The sequence below is a fragment of the Bombina bombina genome, chromosome 3 (assembly GCF_027579735.1).
Source record: "Bombina bombina isolate aBomBom1 chromosome 3, aBomBom1.pri, whole genome shotgun sequence".
In the NCBI taxonomy this organism is placed as follows: domain Eukaryota; kingdom Metazoa; phylum Chordata; class Amphibia; order Anura; family Bombinatoridae; genus Bombina; species Bombina bombina.
Genome location: NC_069501.1, coordinates 136,551,589 through 136,573,503, shown reverse-complemented (window position 1 = coordinate 136,573,503; position 21,915 = coordinate 136,551,589). Strand labels below are relative to the sequence as shown.

Below are 21,915 nucleotides of genomic sequence, written 5' to 3'. Positions count from 1 at the left end.
TTCTGGAATTCAAAGGGCTTCCCCCAAGGGGGAGGTTCCACAGGTCTCAATTGTCTTCAGACCATATAAAGAGACAGGCATTCTTACATTGTGTAGAAGACCTGTTAAAAATGGGAGTGATTCATCCTGTTCCATTAGGAGAACAAGGGATGGGGTTCTACTCCAATCTGTTCATAGTTCCCAAAAAAGAGGGAACGTTCAGACCAATCTTAGATCTCAAGATCTTAAACAAGTTTCTCAAGGTTCCATCGTTCAAAATGGAAACCATTCGAACAATTCTTCCTTCCATCCAGGAAGGTCAATTCATGACCACGGTGGATTTAAAGGATGCGTATCTACATATTCCTATCCACAAGGAACATCATCGGTTCCTAAGGTTCGCATTCCTGGACAAGCATTACCAGTTCGTGGCGCTTCCTTTCGGATTAGCCACTGCTCCAAGGATTTTCACAAAGGTACTAGGGTCCCTTCTAGCGGTACTAAGACCAAGGGGCATTGCAGTAGTTCCTTACTTGGACGACATTCTGATTCAAGCGTCGTCCCTTCCTCAAGCAAAGGCTCACACGGACATAGTCCTGGCCTTTCTCAGATCTCACGGATGGAAAGTGAACGTGGAAAAGAGTTCTCTATCTCCGTCGACAAGGGTTCCCTTCTTGGGAACAATAATAGACTCCTTAGAAATGAGGATTTTTCTGACAGAGGCCAGAAAAACAAAACTTCTAAACTCTTGTCAAACACTTCATTCCGTTCCTCTTCCTTCCATAGCGCAGTGCATGGAAGTAATAGGTTTGATGGTAGCGGCAATGGACATAGTTCCTTTTGCGCGCATTCATCTAAGACCATTACAACTGTGCATGCTCAGTCAGTGGAATGGGGACTATACAGACTTGTCTCCGAAGATACAAGTAAATCAGAGGACCAGAGACTCACTCCGTTGGTGGCTGTCCCTGGACAACCTGTCACAAGGGATGACCTTCCGCAGACCAGAGTGGGTCATTGTCACGACCGACGCCAGTCTGATGGGCTGGGGCGCGGTCTGGGGACCCCTGAAAGCTCAGGGTCTTTGGTCTCGGGAAGAATCTCTTCTACCGATAAATATTCTGGAACTGAGAGCGATATTCAATGCTCTCAAGGCTTGGCCTCAGCTAGCAAAGGCCAAGTTCATACGGTTTCAATCAGACAACATGACAACTGTTGCGTACATCAACCATCAGGGGGGAACAAGGAGTTCCCTGGCGATGGAAGAAGTGACCAAAATCATTCAATGGGCGGAGACTCACTCCTGCCACCTATCTGCAATCCACATCCCAGGAGTGGAAAATTGGGAAGCGGATTTTCTGAGTCGTCAGACATTACATCCGGGGGAGTGGGAACTCCATCCGGAAATCTTTGCCCAAATTACTCAACTGTGGGGCATTCCAAACATGGATCTGATGGCCTCTCGTCAGAACTTCAAGGTTCCTTGCTACGGGTCCAGATCCAGGGATCCCAAGGCGACTCTAGTAGATGCACTAGTAGCACCTTGGACCTTCAAACTAGCTTATGTATTCCCGCCGTTTCCTCTCATCCCCAGGCTGGTAGCCAGGATCAATCAAGAGAGGGCGTCGGTGATCTTGATAGCTCCTGCGTGGCCACGCAGGACTTGGTATGCAGATCTGGTGAATATGTCATCGGCTCCACCATGGAAGCTACCTTTGAGACGAGACCTTCTTGTTCAAGGTCCGTTCGAACATCCGAATCTGATCTCACTCCAGCTGACTGCTTGGAGATTGAACGCTTGATCTTATCAAAACGAGGGTTCTCAGATTCTGTTATTGATACTCTTGTTCAGGCCAGAAAGCCTGTAACTAGAAAAATTTACCACAAAATATGGAAAAAATATATCTGTTGGTGTGAATCTAAAGGATTCCCTTGGGACAAGGTAAAGATTCCTAAGATTCTATCCTTTCTTCAAGAAGGATTGGAGAAAGGATTATCTGCAAGTTCCTTGAAGGGACAGATTTCTGCCTTGTCTGTGTTACTTCACAAAAAGCTGGCAGCTGTGCCAGATGTTCAAGCCTTTGTTCAGGCTCTGGTTAGAATCAAGCCTGTTTACAAACCTTTGACTCCTCCTTGGAGTCTCAACTTAGTTCTTTCAGTTCTTCAGGGGGTTCCGTTTGAACCCTTACATTCCGTTGATATTAAGTTATTATCTTGGAAAGTTTTGTTTTTGGTTGCAATTTCTTCTGCTAGAAGAGTTTCAGAATTATCTGCTCTGCAGTGTTCTCCTCCTTATCTGGTGTTCCATGCAGATAAGGTGGTTTTACGTACTAAACCTGGTTTTCTTCCAAAAGTTGTTTCTAACAAAAACATTAACCAGGAGATAGTCGTACCTTCTTTGTGTCCGAAACCAGTTTCGAAGAAGGAACGTTTGTTGCACAATTTGGATGTTGTTCGCGCTCTAAAATTCTATTTAGATGCTACAAAGGATTTTAGACAAACATCTTCCTTGTTTGTTGTTTATTCTGGTAAAAGGAGAGGTCAAAAAGCAACTTCTACCTCTCTCTCTTTTTGGATTAAAAGCATCATCAGATTGGCTTATGTGACTGCCGGACGGCAGCCTCCTGAAAGAATCACAGCTCATTCCACTAGGGCTGTGGCTTCCACATGGGCCTTCAAGAACGAGGCTTCTGTTGATCAGATATGTAGGGCAGCGACTTGGTCTTCACTGCACACTTTTACCAAATTTTACAAGTTTGATACTTTTGCTTCTTCTGAGGCTATTTTTGGGAGAAAGGTTTTGCAAGCCGTGGTGCCTTCCATTTAGGTGACCTGATTTGCTCCCTCCCTTCATCCGTGTCCTAAAGCTTTGGTATTGGTTCCCACAAGTAAGGATGACGCCGTGGACCGGACACACCTATGTTGGAGAAAACAGAATTTATGTTTACCTGATAAATTACTTTCTCCAACGGTGTGTCGGGTCCACGGCCCGCCCTGGTTTTTTAATCAGGTCTGATAATTTATTTTCTTTAACTACAGTCACCACGGTATCATATGGTTTCTCCTATGCAAATATTCCTCCTTAACGTCGGTCGAATGACTGGGGTAGGCGGAGCCTAGGAGGGATCATGTGACCAGCTTTGCTGGGCTCTTTGCCATTTCCTGTTGGGGAAGAGAATATCCCACAAGTAAGGATGACGCCGTGGACCGGACACACCGTTGGAGAAAGTAATTTATCAGGTAAACATAAATTCTGTTTTTATCGATTTTTATCGATGTGCAGTGGACATGATCCGCTATATCGGATCATGTCCGCTCGCACCATAATAAATAAGCCCCTAAGCCTTTGCAAGACAATCAAGGTATATTCTCTGAATGCCAATATTGAAGTTTGCAACAAACATATATCATTAAATATTGGTTATATGTGCATTAATGCATTTTTTAACACACCAAATTCAGTAAAGTCTGAGAGCGAAAATATATCTAATTGTTAATATAAATGTTAAAGTGATGTTAAATGGAAGCATTGTATAAAATGCTAGTTGATTCCATTAGTCTTGCCCAACCCGAACCGCAATTATTTTTTAAAACAAATTTAACTTACATTTTATAATGAATGTTTTTTGTTGTCCTGTAATAAACAATTCCCTCAGCCCCCTTCCATTTTGTTTTCTGCAGTGTAGTAATATATAGAGTGGCCCTATCCACTCTCTAAGTAATAGGTAATGCGTGCTCCTGAGTGATAGAGGGACTGCGCATGCACAGATCATACTGTGACTCCCAAGTAAACAGTGAATCGAATTTACACTCCAAAAAGAATCATAAACTCTATATCAGACTTATCCCGTTTGCTATAATACACATAATATTACACATTTGGTCTTTGAGAAGTACTGGCCTACAGCATTAACAACTGGCTATGTAAACTAAATGTTTGTTATATGAATTTATTTATGTAGTTCAAACATCTCATCTGTTTTCTTAGCTGATCTACAGAAACGGGCTGAAATGATGGGTTCAAGCATCAGATTTAAGAATGTTAGTAGAGGAGATGCAGGAAAATATCGATGTGAAGTTAGTGCGCCTCAAGATACCAAAATTTTTCAGGAGATCGAAATTGAATTAAGCATCTTAGGTAAGAAACATACATCTGCTATATAGCTATGGTTCTATGTGTAGAATAAAGTATATGGCAGTTTCTACGTATCCTGTCAAAAAAGCATATTTATCTTTTATCAATAAAGGGGCAGCATATTGTTGAGTGCTTGATACTTACAATCAGTTTCATTGATCTATAGATCTATTTGTCTCTGAGAAAGAAACACAGATATAGCATCCTTACATTTTATCACTTGAAATTTGATGAATAATGGTTTATGTAACTGACATTTTTTTCTTAATCCGTGTGATATCTAGAGGGTCATATGCCAACCTCTTTATTATAAGATGTCTCTTGGGTAAATTGAATTAATATTTGTTGCGAGATTGGTAAACAGATTGTTTAATAGTCAGTGTGCAGTAAAAATGAGGGATGCCCCTAAGAAAGCAGCAGTATGTGTTTGCACAATTCCTCATAGCCATTGCTGAAAGGGTATGCATATATCATATAAATAAAAGCATATGAAAATATCTACAGGTATATATACATATATTTTTATTTAATTATAGAAGTGAGACTATGGGAGATTGGGTTTGTTTTAATAATCTTTTTGCATTATAATTAATTAAATAATTAATTAAACATAATCAGTGCTAAACCCCATGAAGAGTAGAGGGTAGACCTTTGCAGAGTTTTTTTTATCTTTTTCCCACTGCATATATGCGAACCACAATACACACTTCTACCACATCCATATGTACAGTTATCAAAGTCTCTTTTGTTCAAGGGGACAGAGAAATCAGTGGAAAAAAATAGTATATTATAAATATATTAATTTGGCAAAACAAAATTACCTTGTGGAGTTTTTTTAAAGATCACAAACCTCAGTCAATATATACATTGAGCAGTCCTCTCCCCAATCCCCAATCTATACCATGGCCTCTAGTTATCAAAGTCTGGCGGACCTGATCCGACAGTGCGGAACAGGTCTGACAGACCTCGCTGAATACGGCGAGCAATATGCTTGCCGTATTCAGCATTGCACCAGCAGCTCACAAGAGCTGCTGGTGCAACGCCGCCCCCTGCAGACTCGCGGCCAATAGGCCGCCAGCAGGGGGGTGTCAATCAACCCGATCGTACTCGATCGGGTTGATTTCTGGCGATGTCTGTCCGCCTGCTCAGAGCAGGCGGACAGGTTATGGAGCAGCGGTCTTTGTGACCGCTTCTTCATAACTGCTGTTTCTAGCGAGCCTGCAGGCTCGCCAGAAACACGGTGCATCAAGCTCCATACGGAGCTTGATACATATGCCCCTATGGCTCAGTTGCCCCTAGGACCCAGCTTGTCAACCTCAGCTATAATTTACATAGACTTTTATAATGAACTAAATGCTATAGTACTTACAGTAAATAAAGCCAGTGTTATTTCCAGGAGAGACCAAAAAAAATAATAATTTCTTTACCAGCAATTTTTATGTGAGCCAATACACAAAGATCTAGTTTTTATATGAGATAATTCATATGGTCACATCATTTTTGGAAGCAGACCTGTTTGTGATTCTTACATTTTCATGTTTCTCTGTTTCTAATGCTGAGACTACCCAGATGTTTTTAGATTCTAAGAAAAAATAAATTCTTTAAAGAGAAGAATTATGAAAATGTTTACACGTTGCATATGTCTAAGGGAAACTAAATACATGCAAGATAGGATGATGTGTTCAAGGTAAGGAGTAGCCTGAAAGAATAGGCAAATTTTATTTTTTTTAAATATGTTTTAACTATTAAAAAAAGTATAAAGGTTTACAATGGGTGCCTCAATGTGGTTACCTGGGTTTTCGCTCTCTGCTGAGGCCAATGAGGGACTGTTATAAATCTTCAACAGCCAAAGACTGTTCAGAATATAGCGTTTAAAGGGACATGAAACCCACATTTTTCTTTCATAATTCATAAACAACTTACCAATTTTCTTCTATTATCAAGTTTGCTTCATTCTCTTGGTATCCTTTATTAAAGGAGCAGCAATGCACTACAGCAGGGGTGGGCAGACTTTTGTAAGGCAAGGTTTACCTCTAATTTTATTCCAAGTGACGTGGTCAGTGGTTAGAGGATACTCCTTTATCTAAACCTATTAACTGTGTATACTGTGAGGAGGTTCCGGTCAAACCGCCGACACAACTCTGTTCCACATGCTTTGACAATATTGCTATATCAAAAAAGAATAAATTATTTAGTATGACTGAGCCATCCACCTCTGAGGGTTCTCCGCAAGGTGCGTTCCCTACAATCATCTCTGATTACACAAGCAGTTCCCCAGGGCACTACTAATCCTCCCTCGGCCATAAATGTGATGCCTCGACCTACTAAGCGCAATCGAAAGGTACGGCACTACTCTCCATCTCAGGGGTCTTCGACTCTGCTGGATGTCTCGGACAGATTATCCGCTGAGGAGGACGACTCCAACTTATCGGAGGATGCCGCTTCTGGGTCAAAATTGGCTACTTCTAGGCCTCTGTCCGCGGAAGAACCAGATTTCAAATTTAAGATGGAGCATTTGCATTTTCTGCTGAAGGAAGTGCTTGCTACACTGGAGGTTCCGGAACCTAAACTTCTGGAGGAACCTTCGATCCCTAAACTGGATAGGGTTTACGAGGAAAGAGTAGTGCCCCAGGCCTTCCCGGTTCCTATCAAAATGGCAAACATTATTAAGAATGAATGGGAGAAACTGCTTTTGCACTTTTCTCTCTCGTCTTCTTTTAAGAAGCTTTTCCCCATTCTGGACGTGCAGCTTGAACTGTAGGGAACCGTCCCTAAGGTGGATGGTGCTATCTCCACGCTCGCTAAGAGAACGGCTATTCAGCTTAAGGATAGCTCCTCTTTTAAGGAACCCATGGATAAAAAGATGGAGTCCATGTTGCGGAAGATGTTCTTACTGACGGGGTTCGTGTTCCAGCCGGCGGCGGCAGTTGCTGCGGCTACCTACTGGTGTGACGCACTATCAGCAATGGTTGAGGTGGAGACTCCCCTCAAAGAGATTCTGGATCGAATTAAAGCCCTAAGGGTAGCACATTCATTCATTTGTGATGCTAACATGCAAATTATTCGTCTGAATGCTAAGACATCAGGGTTTTCTATTTTAGCCCGCAGGGCTCTGTGGCTAAAATCATGGTCTGCTGACATGACGTCTAAGTCTCGCTTGCTTTCCCTACCATTCAAGGGTAAGGTTTTGTTTGGCCTGGGCCTGGATTCTATCATATCTACAGTCACGGGTGGCAAGGGTGCCTTCTTACCTCAGGATAAGAAAGTCAAACCTAAGGGTTCTACTTTTCGTCCCTTTCATGCGGACAAGTCCCAGCGCCCGCAGCCTTATGTGAAATATGAGTAATCCAAGGGATCTTGGAAGCCAACAAACTCTTGGAACAAGTCCAAGCAGAACAAGAAGCCAGCTGAGTCAAAGTCGGCATGAAGGGGCGACCCCCGACCTGTCCTTGGACCAGGTAGAGGGCAGACTATCTCTTTTTGGGGAGGCCTAGAGGGGAGACGTTACAGATCCTTGAGTCCTGGAGGTCATTTGCCCAGGTGTACAGGATAGGTTTCAAATCATATCCGCCCAGAGGCAGGTTCCTCCTGTCAAACATCTCTTCAAGACCAGAAAAGAGAGACGCCTTCCTGGGGTGTGTGAGGGATCTCTCATCTCTCGGAGTAATCGTCCCAGTCCCTCCGGCAAAAAGAGGTCTGGGGTATTATTAAAACCTTTTCGTGGTCCCAAAGAAGGAGGGCATGTTTCATCCAATTCTGGACCTAAAGGCCCTAAACAAATTTCTGTCAGTTCCATTGTTCAATATGGAGACGAGCAGGTAAATTTTGCCCCTGGTTCAAGAGGGGCAATTCATGATGACTATAGACCTGAAGGATGCTTACCTTCATGTTCCAATCCACAAGGTTTACTTCAAATTTCTAAGCTTCGGCTTCCTGGACCAGCACTTCCAGTTTGTCGGCCTTTCGTTTGGTCTGGCGACCGCCCCAAGAGTCTTTACAAAGGTTCTGGGAGCTCTTCTCGCAGTAGCGAGAGCCAGAGGGATTGCAGTGGCACCGTATCTGGATGATGGTGTATGGAGGTAATCGGGCTCATGGTTTCCAGCCTAGATGTCATTCCATTTGCCAGGTTCCATCTCAGACCTCTTCAGCTGTGCATGTTGAGACAATATAACAGCAATCATTCAGATTTGTCCCAACAGATATCTCTGAACAGACCGGTGAGGGAGTCCCTGTCTTGGTGGATCCGACCAGGGCAATTGTCTTAGGGGACATCCTTCCTGAGACCATCCTGGGAGATTGTAACCACGGATGCGAGTCTATCAGGATGGGGAGCTGTTTGGGGTGCCAGAAAGGCACAAGGCAGATGGTCTCTAGAGAAATTGAGTCTACCTATAAATATTTTGGAACTTCGAGCGATATTCAACGCTCTGAGGGTTTGGCCCCCTCTGGGGTCGTCCCAATTCATCAGATTCCAATCAGACAACATTACCTCAGTGGCTTACATAAACCACCAGGGGGGATGAGAATCTCCCTAGCAATGAGGGAAGTATCTTGGATTCTGGAATGGGCAGAGACTCAGAAGTGTTCGTTCTCAACTATCCACATTCCGGGTGTGGACAACTGGGAAGCGGATTTTCTGAGCAGACAGACGTTTCATCCAGGGGAATGGTCTCTCCACCCCGAGATGTTTGCGGAGATCTGCAACAGATGGGGGACGCCGGAAATAGATCTCATGGCGTTGAGACTCAATTGCAAGCTACCTAGATATTGGTCGCGATCCAGGGATCCCCAGGCGGAACTAATAGACGCCTTGGCGGTACCCTGGGACTTCAACCTAATTTACATATTTCCACCGTTGCCTCTTCTACCTCGAGTAGTGGCCCGCATCAAGCAGGATCAAACTTCGGCTATTCTGATTGCTCCATCGTGGCCGCGGAGAACATGGTTTGCGGATCTAGTGGCAATGCCATCATATCCGCCATGGAAGTTACCTTGTCGCAAGGATCTGCTAGTTCAAGGTCCTTTTCAACATCAAAATCTTGATTCTCTGAGGCTGACTGCGTGGAGATTGAACGCCTAGTCTTAGGCAAGAGAGGATTGTTGGAGAGAGTGATTGATACACTCGTTCAGGTCAGGAAGCCGGTCACTAGATGCATCTACCACAAGGTGTGGAGGACCTACTTGTGCTGGTGTGAGGAATGAGAATACCCATAGTATAAGGTCAGGGTATCCAGGATTTTGGCCTTTCTTCAGGACGGTCTAGATAAGGGCCTTGCCACCAGTTCCCTAAGGGGACAGATCTCGACTTTATCTGTAATGTTACATAAGAAGCTTGCAGAGCTTCCTGACATTCAGTCGTTTGTGCAGGCTCTGGTTAGGATCAGACCTGTCTTCAGGAATCTGGCTCCTCCTTGGAGCTTAAACTTGGTTCTTAAGGTTTTGAAGAGGGCTCCATGTGAGCCTATGCATGCCCTTGACATTAAGATTCTCTCATGAAAGGTCCTATTGTTATTGGCTATTGCATCGGCATGCAGAGTCTCTGAGTTGGTGGCCTTGCAATGTGAGCCTACCCTTCTTCGCACTGGATTGGGATTTCTTCCCAAGGTAGTGTCGAGTTGTAACATCAATCAGGAAATAGTAGTTTCTTCCTTGTGTCCTAAAGCTTCTTCTTCGAAGGAGAGGTTACCTTATAATCTGGATGTAATTCAAGCTTTTAAGTTTTATCTTCAAGCCACGAAGGAGTTCAGACAGACGTCGTTCTTATTTGTTGTGTATTCTGGAAGACGCAGGGGGCAAAGGGGCCTCTGCAAATTCTCTATCTTTTTGGTTGAGGAGAATGATCCGTCTGGCATATGAGACAGCAGGACATAAACCTCCTCAGAGGATTAAGGCTCACTCGACTAGAGCTGTGGCCTCTTCTTGGACCTTTAAAGGGACAGTCAACACCAGAATTTATGTTGTTTTAAAAGATAGATAATCCCTTAATTACCAATTTCCCAGTTTTGCATAACCAACACAGTTATAATTATACACGTTTTACCTCTGTAATTACCTTGTATCTAAGCCTCAGCAGACTGCCCCCTCATTTCAGTTCTTTTGACAGACTTGCATTTTAGCCAATCAGAGCTGTCTCCATGGTAAATTTACGTGCATAAGCTCAATGTTATCTATATGAAACACGTGAACTAATGCCCTCTAGTGGTGAAAAACTATCAAAATGCATTTAGATTAGAGGCGGCCTTCAAGGTCTAAGAAATTAGCATATGAACCTCCTAGGTTTAGCTTTCAACTAAGAATACCAAGAGAACAAAGCAAAATTGGTGATAAAAGTAAATTGGAAAGTTGTTTAAAATTACATGTTCTATTTGAACCATGAAAGGTTTTTTTGGACTTGACTGTCCCTTTAAGAATGAGGCTTCTATGGAGCAGATTTGTAAGGTGGCCACCTGGTCATCCTTACATACTTTTGCAAAATTTTATAAATTTTATGTTTTTGCTTCGGCGGAAGCAGCTTTTGGGAGAAAGGTTCTGCAGGCTGTGGTTCCCTCAGTATAGGGTCCGCCTCCTTTACCCTCCTGTTTTTTTTATTCAGTGTCCTCTAGAGCTTGGGTATTTGTTCCCACAAGTGATGAATGAAGCAGTGGACTCTCCTCCCATTAAGATGGAAAACATAAATTATGCTTACCTGATAATTTCATTTCTATCTGTGGGAGGAGAGTCCACTGCACCCGCACGTTCTCCGGTGGGTGGACTTAGATTTATTGGCACCATTTATACCCTGATATTTCTCCTACTGTTCCTTGTTCCCTTGGTAGAATGACTGGGGGATGAGGGGAGTGGGGGAGGTATTTAAGCCTTTGGCTGGGGTGTCTTTGCATCCTCCTGGTGGCCAGGTTCTTAATTCCCACAAGTGATGAATGAAGCCGTGGACTCTCCTCCCACAGATGGAAATGAAATTATCAGGTAAGCATAATTTATGTTTTTATTTAAACGCATTTTGCATAATTCTTTTAAATGTGAATATTGTTTATTGTTTTTTATAAACAGTGGCCCCGAGTGTCCCTGTATGTGATATTCCCAGCTCAGCCATGAGCGGCTCATCAGTTGAACTTAAATGTTGGGAAAATGAAGGCTCCCCAGCTTCAGAGTACAAGTGGTTTAAGAATGGAGTTCCTTTATTAGAAAACCCAGCCCCGAATGCCAGGGTTACAAATTCGTCTTATACACTGAATAAAATCTCAGGCACTTTGGTAAGTGAAAATGACACCAGGAATCTTTGCACATGATAAATCCAAAATAATCTGTCCCCATAAATAGTAGTGTTTATGTGTAAGTGGATAATTTGTGTTGAGATCAAATTGTTAGACTGTTTATTAGCTTTAATGTTGTTCAAAAATCTTAGTTAATAGTTTAAAGGTTTACTGTGGTCACCTTTATCTTTTGTTTCATCTAAATGTGGGAACTTTAAAATGTATTTCAGTTTTGTTTTATATTTTAATTTAAAAAAAAAAAAAAAACATTCTTATCCCTAAATAAATATCCCTAAATAAATAAATGCTTTCCTATCATACTTCTAGATGTGTGTCCTTCTCCACTAGTCAGTAAGGATATATATATATATATATATATATATATATATATATATATATATATATATATATATATATATATATATATATATATAACAAAAAGACTCACTGGAATCTTAATGTGCTTTATTGTGCACTAATCATTAAATCATATCAGTGACGTTTCGGGGATCTCACCCCTTCATCAGACCTAACATTAAAAATCCAGTGAGCGCAAGCCTTGTTGTGAAATATTCAGGACTTTTGCCTGCACCCTGGTTGTTGTATGGATGGTGAGAGTGCGCTCTGTTGCACTATACAATTTTAAACAACATTCCAATTTCTTCTATTATCTAATTTGCTTCATTATTTTGATATCCTTTGTTGAAGAATTAGTAATCACACGAGGTAGCTATCTGCATCCACCATTCAGCAGCTACTGTGCATATCTAGATATGCTTTTTACCAAAGGATATCAAGAGAACAAAGACAATTAGATAATAGAAGTAAATTAGAAAGTTGTTTAAAATTGAATGCTCTTTCTAAATCATGAAAGAAAAAAAATGTGGGTTTCATGTCCCTTTAAGTTAAAGGGAAACACCTTGTAATTGCACCATTTTTATCAGTCTTTTAAAAGATGAACCTATCAGAAGAGTTAGAACCAGGGCCACCCTTAGCATTTGCGGGGCCCAGGGCAAATGAAATTTATGGGTCCCCATCAGCTCAGCCCCCTTATTTCTCTCCTCTTATATGCCCTGCCCCCTGTATGGCCCAATCCCTGTAATAACACTATATATTACACCCCCTGATACCATAAACACAATACAGGATGTACATTGCATATTCTTATAACCTCACTCCTGGTACAAACTATAAACCACTGCGCTCTTCAGGGCTAAAGAAAAGTACTTAATATATATCAAGTTAAAACGTTTTATCCCCTTAAAGACGCTGCAGTCTTGGGCTTTTCTCTGCCGTCATCTCGCTAGATCGCGTTATTTCTGCATGCCCCACGAGGCGGGTGGGCGGCCCATCACTGGAGGGGGGCGTGAAAGCCTTGGTCAATATGCTACACTGAAAAAAAATCTTCAGAGCGGCAGGGAGGGGGAAGGAAGGAGAGAGGGAACTATTCAGTGGAGGTGGGTTTAGAGGGTGGGAAAGCGAGGGGGGGAGGGTTAGAGAGCTTTTTGGGAGGGATCAGGGAGGTGGGAAGGTAAGGGGGTAATCTACACTTAAGAAAATGTTAAAAAGAAAAAGAAAATACATTTTAAAAAAAAGTTTAAAACTGCATACTGGCAGACTGTCTGCCAGTACTTAAGATGGGGGTGACCATTGGGGGGTGGGGGAGGGAAGAGAGCTGTTTGAGACGGGTCAGGTAGGGATTAGGGGGTGCGAAGTGTCAGGTGGGAGGCTAACCTCTACATTAAAGCTAAAACTAACCCTACAAGCTACCTTATTAACCCCTTCACTGCTGTGCATAATACAAGTGTGGTGCGCAGCAGCATTTAGCTGCCTTCTAATTACCAAAAAGCAATGCCAAAGCCATAGATGTCTGTTATTTCTGAACAAAGGGGATCCCAGAGAAGCATTTACAACTGTTTGTGCCATGATTGCACAAGCTGTTGGTAAATAATTTCAGTGAGAAACCTAAAATTGTGAAAAAGTTAACAATTATTTTTTTTAGTGCATTTGACAGTGAAATGGTGGCATGAAATATACCACAATGGGCCTAGATCAATACTTTGGGTTGTCTACTAAAAAATATATATATAGTTTTTATAGGTAAATATAAAAAAGGCTCTATTTCTGTTATAATGTAGTGATGGCAAAAATGCTAAAAATGCTCTGGTCTTTTGGGGAAGTTTTTGTCTGAAATGCCTGGTCCTTAAGGGGTTAAATTTAATTAAACAAAGTTGCTAAAAAGTAGTCATATGATCACATATAACAAATAAAAGACACCATATAGTTACATTCACATACACTGAAGTAGTAAAAAGTCCCATGTATCAGTCTGTGTATTAAATCATCTATTCCTGAGTGAGCCGTCTCTGAGTGACTACTCAGAGGAGACACTGTAAAAAGATTGCACTTTGTACACTGAAGATATCCGCAGTCCTGCTGTGAAACACATGCTGTCTGTTAGAGGAATCTCCCAGTGCATAAACCTCTGTATATAAAGTCTATGGGCGCAGCATGTTCACCAACTTCAAAACCGGTGTTGTAAGTTCCAAGATAAAGGATATCAGTTGTGTATTGAATTGTTCATGCTGGATTCTACCAAGCATTATACAGATTGTAACTGTGGCACCTACACTGTAAGGCAAATAATAGTACAAAATAGTATACTATTGAGCAACAACGTTTCAGCCCACTACAGACTTTTTTCAAGCTCAAGAGCTTTGTTGTGTACACATACTTCTCTAGGACCGTGTCTTTACATTTCACAGGTCACTCAGAGACGGCTCACTCAGGAACGCATGATTTAATACACAGACTGATACATGGGACTACTTCAATGTATGTGAATGTAACTATAAGGTGTCTTTTATATTTTACTAGTCCTAAAGCCCGTTCACACTGGCCATTTTTTGCAGTACAGCGGTCCCACCCCTTGTGCTCTCTCCCTCCCCCTCTCTTTTTGCTCTCTCTCCCCCTCTCTTTTGCGCTCTCTCTCTCCCCCCTCTCTTTTGCGCTCTCTCTCTCCCCCTCTCTTTTGCGCTCTCTCCCCCTCTCTTTTGAACTTTCTCTCTCTCCCCCTCTCTTTTGCGCTCTCTCTCCCCCTTTCTTTTGCGCTTTCTCTCCCCCCTCTCTTTTGCGCTCTCTCTCTTCCTCTCTCTTTTGCGCTCTCTCTCTCTCCCCCTCTCTTTTGCGCTTTCTCTCTCTGTGAATGTAACTATAAGGTGTCTTTTATATTTTATTAGTCCTAAAGCCCGTTCACACTGGCCATTTTTTGCAGTACAGCGGTCCCACCCCTTGTGCTCTCTCCCTCCCCCTCTCTTTTTGCTCTCTCTCTCCCCTCTCTCTTTTGCGCTCTCTCCCCCTCTCTTTTGCGCTCTCTCTCTCTCCCCCCTCTCTTTTGCGCTCTCTCTCTCCCCCTCTCTTTTGCGCTCTCTCCCCCTCTCTTTTGAGCTTTCTCTTTCCCCCGTCTCTTTTGCGCTCTCTCTCTCCCCCTCTCTTTTGCGCTCTCTCTCCCCCCTCTCTTTTGCGCTCTCTCTCCCCCTCTCTTTTGCGCTCTCTTTCTTCCTCTCTCTTTTGCGCTCTCTCTCTCTCCCCCTCTCTTTTGCGCTTTCTCTCTCTCCCCCTCTGTTTTGCGCTCTCTCTCCTCCCTCTCTTTTGCGCTTTCTCCCCCCTCTCTTTTGCGCTCTCTCCCCCTCTCTCTCTCCCCCACTCTCTCTCTCTCCCCCCCTCTCTCCCCCCCTCTCTCTCTCTCCCCCTCTCTCTCCCCCCCTCTCTCTATCTCCCCCGCCCTCCCCCCCATCTCCCCCTCTCTTGCTCTTTCCCCTCTCTTATCCTATCTTTAGCTCTTTCCCATCTCTTTTGTTCTCTCCCCCCTCTCTATTTCTCTAGCTAGTTATTATCCGGTAAACAAAGGGTTAAGGAAGCGGGGTGGGGGAAGTAGTGTCCCAAGGACTATATGTGGTCTCCCATGTGGCCATGTTCCCTCTAAGGTGTGCATGTATTTTTATATTATATTTTTTAAATAATTTATTAAAGGGACAGTCAACACCAGAATTTTTGTTGTTTTAAAAGATAGATAATCCCTGTATCACCCATTCCCCAGTTTTGCATAACCAACACAGTTATATTAATATACTTTTTACCTCTGTGATTATCTTGTATCTAAGCCTCTGCAGACTGCCCCTTATTTCAGTTCTTTTGACAGACTTGCATTTTAGCCAATCAGTGCTCACTCCTCGGTAAATTCATGTGCATGAGCTCAATGTTATCTATATAAAACACATGAACTAATGCCCTTTAGTGGTGAAAAACTGTCAAGATGCATTTAGATTAGAGGCGGCCTTCAAGGTCTAAGAATTTAGCATATGAACCTCCTAGGTTTAGCTTTCAACTAAGAATACCAAGAGAACAAAGCAAAATTGGTGATAAAAGTACATTGGAAAGTTGTTTAAAATTACATGCCCTATTTGAATCATGAAAGTTTTTTTTTGGACTTGACTGTCCCTTTAATAAATTTTAAAGGAATAGAAAAGTATAAAAAAGGAAAAGGTGCATGTGTGCATTTTGGTTTTAAATAGAATCATTTCTTAATACAGTTCTATTAGCAAAAATGCTTCTAGTAAAAGTTATTACTGTTTTCAGCATCATACGCACATATGCTGCGAGGGTCCGTGAACAACACACCTTCTCAGAGAGCTGCAGTGGTGTGTATTGCCGACTCTGAGAAGGTGTGGTGTTTGAATAACTTTTACTAGAAGCAGTTTTGCTTATGGAAGCATTCAGCTAAAATGCTTCTATTTAAAATTGCAATACACACGTGCGCATTTCAATTTCTCTTGTTAAGTGTGTTCAGTCCACGGGTCATCCATTACTTATGGGATATATTCTCCTTCCCAACAGGAAGTTGCAAGAGGATCACCCAAGCAGAGCTGCTATATAGCTCCTCCCCTCACATGTCATATCCAGTCATTCTCTTGCAACCCTCAACAAAGAAGGAGGTCGCGAGAGGAGTTGGAGTTTTTACTTAATTATTCTTCAATCAAAAGTTTGTTATTTTAAATGGCACCGGAGTGTGCTGTTTTTCTATCTCAGGCAGTATTTGGAAGAAGAAACTGCCTGCGTTTTCTATGATCTTAGCAGGCGTAACTAAGATCCACTGGCTGTTCTCGACATTCTGAGGAATGGGGTAACTTCAGAACATGGGAATAGCATGCGGGGTCCCCCGCAAATGAGGTATGTGCAGTACAATTTTTTCTGGGAATGGAATTGACTAAGAAAACACTGCTGTTACCCGTATGATGTAAGTACAGCCTTTAATGCAGTAGTAGTGACTGGTATCAGGCTGATAAATGTATGCACAGTAGAGTTATTTTCTAGGGACTAGAATTTGACTGAGAAAATACTGTTAATACTGAAATAATGCTTAAGCCTTATCTGCAGTGGAAGCGACTGGTAGCAGGCTTAGTGATAACTTTGCATGACATTAAAAGAAGTTTGTTTTTAAAACGTTTACTGGCATGTTATTCGTTTTGTGAGGTACTTTGGTGATAAATCCTTTTGGGCATGAATTTTTTTCCACATGGCTAACGTATATTTCTGCATAGAAACCGTTATATCAGGTCTCCCACTGTTGTAAATGAGTGGGAGGGGCCTTTTTTAGCGCCTTGTTGCGCAGTTAAAATTCTAGCACAGTCTTCCTGCTTCTTCCTCCTTGATCCAGGACGTCTCTAGAGAGCTCAGGGGTCTTCAAAATTCGTTTTTGAGGGAGGTAATCAGTCACAGCAGACCTGTGACAGTGTGTTTGACTGTGATAAAAACATTAAATCTTAATTTGATATCCGTTTTTTTGGGTACTGAGGGGTTAATCATCCTTTTTGCTAACGGGTGCAATCCTCTGCTAATTAATACATTTAAAGAATTGTTGTCTATAACTGAATTAGTTCTTTGTTATTCAACTGTGTTTTTAAAAAAGCGCTGCAGCGTTTTTTATATTGCTTGTAAACTTATTGAAAGTAATTTCCAAGCTTGCTAGCTTCATTGCTAGTCTGTTTAAACATGTCTGATACAGAGGAATCTGCTTGTTCATTATGTTTAAAAGCCGATGTGGAGCCCAATAGAAATATGTGTACCAATTGTATTGATATTACTTTGAATAAAAGTCAATCTGTACCGATAAAGAAATTATCACCAGACAACGAGGGGGAAGTTATGCCGTCTAACTCTCCTCACGTGTCAGTACCTTCGTCTCCCGCTCGGGAGGTGCGTGAGATTGAGGCGCCAAGTACATCAAGGCCCTTACAAATCACTTTACATGATATGGCTAATGTTATGAAAGAAGTATTATACAATATGCCCGAGTTAAGAGGCAAGCGCGACAGCTCTGGATTAAGGACAGAGCGCGCCGATGACACGAGAGCCATGTCTGATACTGCGTCACAATTTGCAGAACATGAGGACGGAGAGCTTCATTCTGTGGGTGACAGTTCTGATTCGGGGAGACCGGATTCAGGAATTTCAAATTTTAAATTTAAGCTTGAGAACCTCCGCGTGTTGCTAGGGGAGGTGTTAGCGGCTCTGAATGATTGTGACATGGTGGCAATCCCAGAGAAATTATGTAGGCTGGATAAATACTATGCGGTACCGGTGTGTACTGACGTTTTTTCCTATACCAAAGAGGCTTACAGAGATTATTAGCAAGGAGTGGGATAGACCCGGTGTGCCTTTTTCCCCTCCTCCGATATTTAGAAAAATGTTCCCTATAGACGCCACCACACGAGACTTATGGCAGACGGTCCCTAAGGTGGAGGGAGCAGTTTCTACTTTAGCCAAGCGTACCACTATCCCGGTAGAGGATAGCTGTGCTTTCTCAGATCCAATGGATAAAAAATTAGAGGGTTACCTTAAGAAAATGTTTGTTCAACAAGGTTTTATATTACAGCCTCTTGCATGCATTGCGCCTGTCGCTTCTGCAGCGGCATTCTGGTTTGAGTCTCTGGAAGAGGCGATTCGCACAGCACCATTGGATGAGTCTTTGAGCAAGCTTAGAACCCTTAAGCTGGCTAATGTGTTTGTTTCGGATGCCGTAGTGCATTTAACCAAACTTACGGCTAAGAATTCCGGATTCGCCATACAGGCGCGCAGAGCGCTATGGCTTAAGTCCTGGTCAGCAGATGTAACTCCTAAGTCTAAACTACTGAACATTCCTTTCAAAGGGCAGACCTTATTCGGGCCCGGCTTGAAGGAAATTATTGCTGACATTACTGGAGGTAAGGGCCACACCCTTCCTCAGGACAGGGCCAAATCAAAGGCCAAACAGTCTAATTTTCGTGCCTTTCGTAATTTCAAGGCAGGAGCAGCATCAACTTCCTCCGCTCCAAAACAGGAAGGAACTACTGCTTGTTACAGACAGGGTTGGAAAGGCAACCAGTCATGGAAAAAGGGCAAGCAGGCCAGAAAGCCTACTTCCGCCCCTAAGACAGCATGAAGACAGGGCCCCCTTTCCGGAGACGGATCTAGTGGGGGGCAGACTTTCTCTCTTTGCCAGGCTTGGGCAAGAGATGTACAGGATCCCTGGACGTTGGAGATTATATCTCAGGGATACCTTCTGGATTTCAAAACTTCTCCTCCACAAGGGAGGTTCCATCTGTCAAGGTTATCAACAAACCTAGTAAAGAAAGAGGCATTTCTACAATGTGTACAAGACCTCTTAGTGATGGGAGTGATCCACCCAGTTCCGCGAACGGAACAGGGGCAAGGGTTTTATTCAAATCTGTTTGTGGTTCCCAAAAAAGAGGGAACCTTCAGACCAATCTTAGACTTAAAGATCTTAAACAAATTCCTAAGGGTTCCATCGTTCAACATGGAAACCGTTCGGACCATCCTACCCATGATCCAAGAGGGTCAATATATGACCACAGTGGACTTAAAGGATGCCTACCTTCACATACCAATTCACAGAGATCATTATCGGTACCTAAGGTTTGCCTTTCTAGACAGGCATTACCAGTTTGTAGCTCTTCCCTTCGGGTCGGCTACGGCCCCGAGAATTTTTACAAAGGTTCTGGGCTCACTTCTGGCGGTACTAAGACCACGAGGCATAGCGGTGGCTCCGTACCAAGACGACATTCTGATACAAACGTCAAGTTTTCAAAAGGCAAAGTCTCATACAGAGATAGTTCTAGCATTTCTGAGGTCGCATGGGTGGAAAGTGAACGTGGAAAAGAGTTCTCTGTTACCACTCACAAGGGTCCCTTTTCTAGGGACTCTTATAGATTCTGTAGAGATGAAGATTTACCTGACGGAGTCCAGGTTATCAAAGATTCTCAATGCTTGCCGTGTCCTTCACTCCATTCCAAGCCCATCAGTAGCTCAGTGCATGGAAGTAATCGGCTTAATGGTCGCGGCAATGGACATAGTGCCATTTGTGCGCCTACATCTCAGACCGCTGCAACTATGCATGCTAAGTCAATGGAACGGGGATTACTCAGATCTGTCCCCTTTGCTAAATCTGGACCAGAAGACCAGAGATTCTCTTCTCTGGTGGTTATCACGGGTTCATCTGTCCAAAGGAATGACTTTTCGCAGACCAGATTGGACGATTGTAACAACAGATGCCAGCCTACTAGGCTGGGGAGCAGTCTGGAACTCCCTGAAGGCTCAGGGATCATGGACTCCGGAGGAGAAACTCCTCCCGATAAACATTCTAGAATTAAGAGCAATATCCAATGCTCTTCTAGCTTGGCCTCAGTTAGCAACACTGAGGTTCATCAGATTTCAGTCGGACAACATCACGACTGTGGCTTACATCAATCATCAAGGGGGAACCAGGAGTTCCCTAGCGATGTTGGAAGTCTTGAAGATAATTCGCTGGGCAGAGTCTCACTCTTGCCACCTGTCAGCGATCTACATCCCAGGCGTGGAGAACTGGGAGGCAGATTTTCTAAGTCGCCAGACTTTTCATCCGGGGGAGTGGGAACTTCACCCGGAGGTATTTGCTCAACTGATTCATCGTTGGGGCAAACCGGATCTGGATCTCATGGCATCTCGCCAGAACGCCAAGCTTCCTTGTTACGGATCCAGGTCCAGGGACCCGGGTGCGGTGCTGGTAGATGCACTAGCAGCCCCTTGGGTTTTCAACATAGCTTATGTGTTTCCACCTTTTCCGTTGCTACCTCGACTGATTGCCAGGATCAAACAGAAGAGAGCATCTGTGATTCTGATAGCGCCTGCGTAGCCACGCAGGACCTGGTATGCAGACCTAGTGGACATGTCGTCCTGTCCACCATGGTCTCTACCCCTGAGGCAGGACCTTCTAATTCAGGGTCCTTTCAACCATCCAAACCTAATTTCTCTGAGGCTGACTGCTTGGAAATTGAACGCTTGATTCTATCAAAGCGTGGGTTTTCGGATTCGGTTATTGATACATTAATACAGGCTCGGAAACCTGTTACCAGAAAAATTTACCATAAAATATGGCGTAAATATTTATATTGGTGTGAATCCAAGAGTTACTCATGGAGTAGGGTTAGGATTCCTAGGATATTGTCCTTTCTACAAGAGGGTTTAGAAAAGGGCTTATCCGCTAGTTCACTAAAGGGACAGATTTCTGCTCTGTCTATTGTTTTACACAAGCGTCTGGCGGAGAATCCAGACGTCCAGGCCTTTTGTCAGGCTTTGACTAGAATTAAACCTGTGTTTTAAACTGTTGCTCCTCCTTGGAGCTTAAACTTGGTTCTTAAAGTTCTTCAGGGTGTTCCGTTTGAACCCCTTCATTCCATTGATATTAAACTTTTATCTTGGAAAGTTCTGTTTTTGATGGCTATTTCCTCAGCTCGAAGAGTCTCTGAGTTATCTGCCTTACATTGCGATTCCCCTTATCTGATCTTTCATTCAGACAAGGTAGTCCTGCGTACTAATCCTGGGTTTTTACCTAAGGTTGTTTCTAACAGGAATATCAATCAAGAGATTGTTGTTCCATCATTATGTCCTAATCCTTCTTCAAAGAAGGAACGTCTTTTGCATAATCTAGACGTGGTCCGTGCCCTGAAGTTCTACTTACAGGCAACTAAAGATTTTCGGCAAACTTCTTCTCTGTTTGTCGTTTACTCTGGACAGAGGAGAGGTCAAAAGGCTTCGGCTACCTCTCTCTCTTTTTGGCTTCGTAGCATAATACGTTTAGCCTATGAGACTGCTGGACAGCAGCCTCCTGAAAGAATTACAGCTCATTCCACTAGAGCTGTGGCTTCCACCTGGGCCTTTAAGAATGAGGCCTCTGTTGAACAGATTTGCAAGGCTGCAACTTGGTCTTCACTTCATACTTTTTCCAAATTTTACAAATTTGACACTTTTGCTTCTTCGGAGGCTGTTTTTGGGAGAAAGGTTCTACAGGCAGTGGTTCCTTCTGTTTAATGTTCCTGCCTTGTCCCTCCCATCATCCGTTTACTTTAGCTTTGGTATTGGTATCCCATAAGTAATGGATGACCCGTGGACTGAACACACTTAACAAGAGAAAACATAATTTATGCTTACCTGATAAATTTATTTCTCTTGTAGTGT

The 21,915-nt window shown here is 43.0% G+C and overlaps 1 protein-coding gene across 1 annotated transcript in view; it reads left to right on the top strand.

Annotated features, from left to right (window-relative positions):
- Nucleotides 1-21,915, top strand: part of LOC128652248 (junctional adhesion molecule B-like) — a 228,236-nt gene that overhangs the window by 187,812 nt on the left and 18,509 nt on the right. The window contains exons 4-5 of the mRNA XM_053705185.1: nt 3,968-4,117; nt 11,162-11,364. Of these exons, the coding sequence (XP_053561160.1) occupies nt 3,968-4,117; nt 11,162-11,364 (353 nt within the window). The remainder of the gene's footprint in view (nt 1-3,967; nt 4,118-11,161; nt 11,365-21,915) is intronic.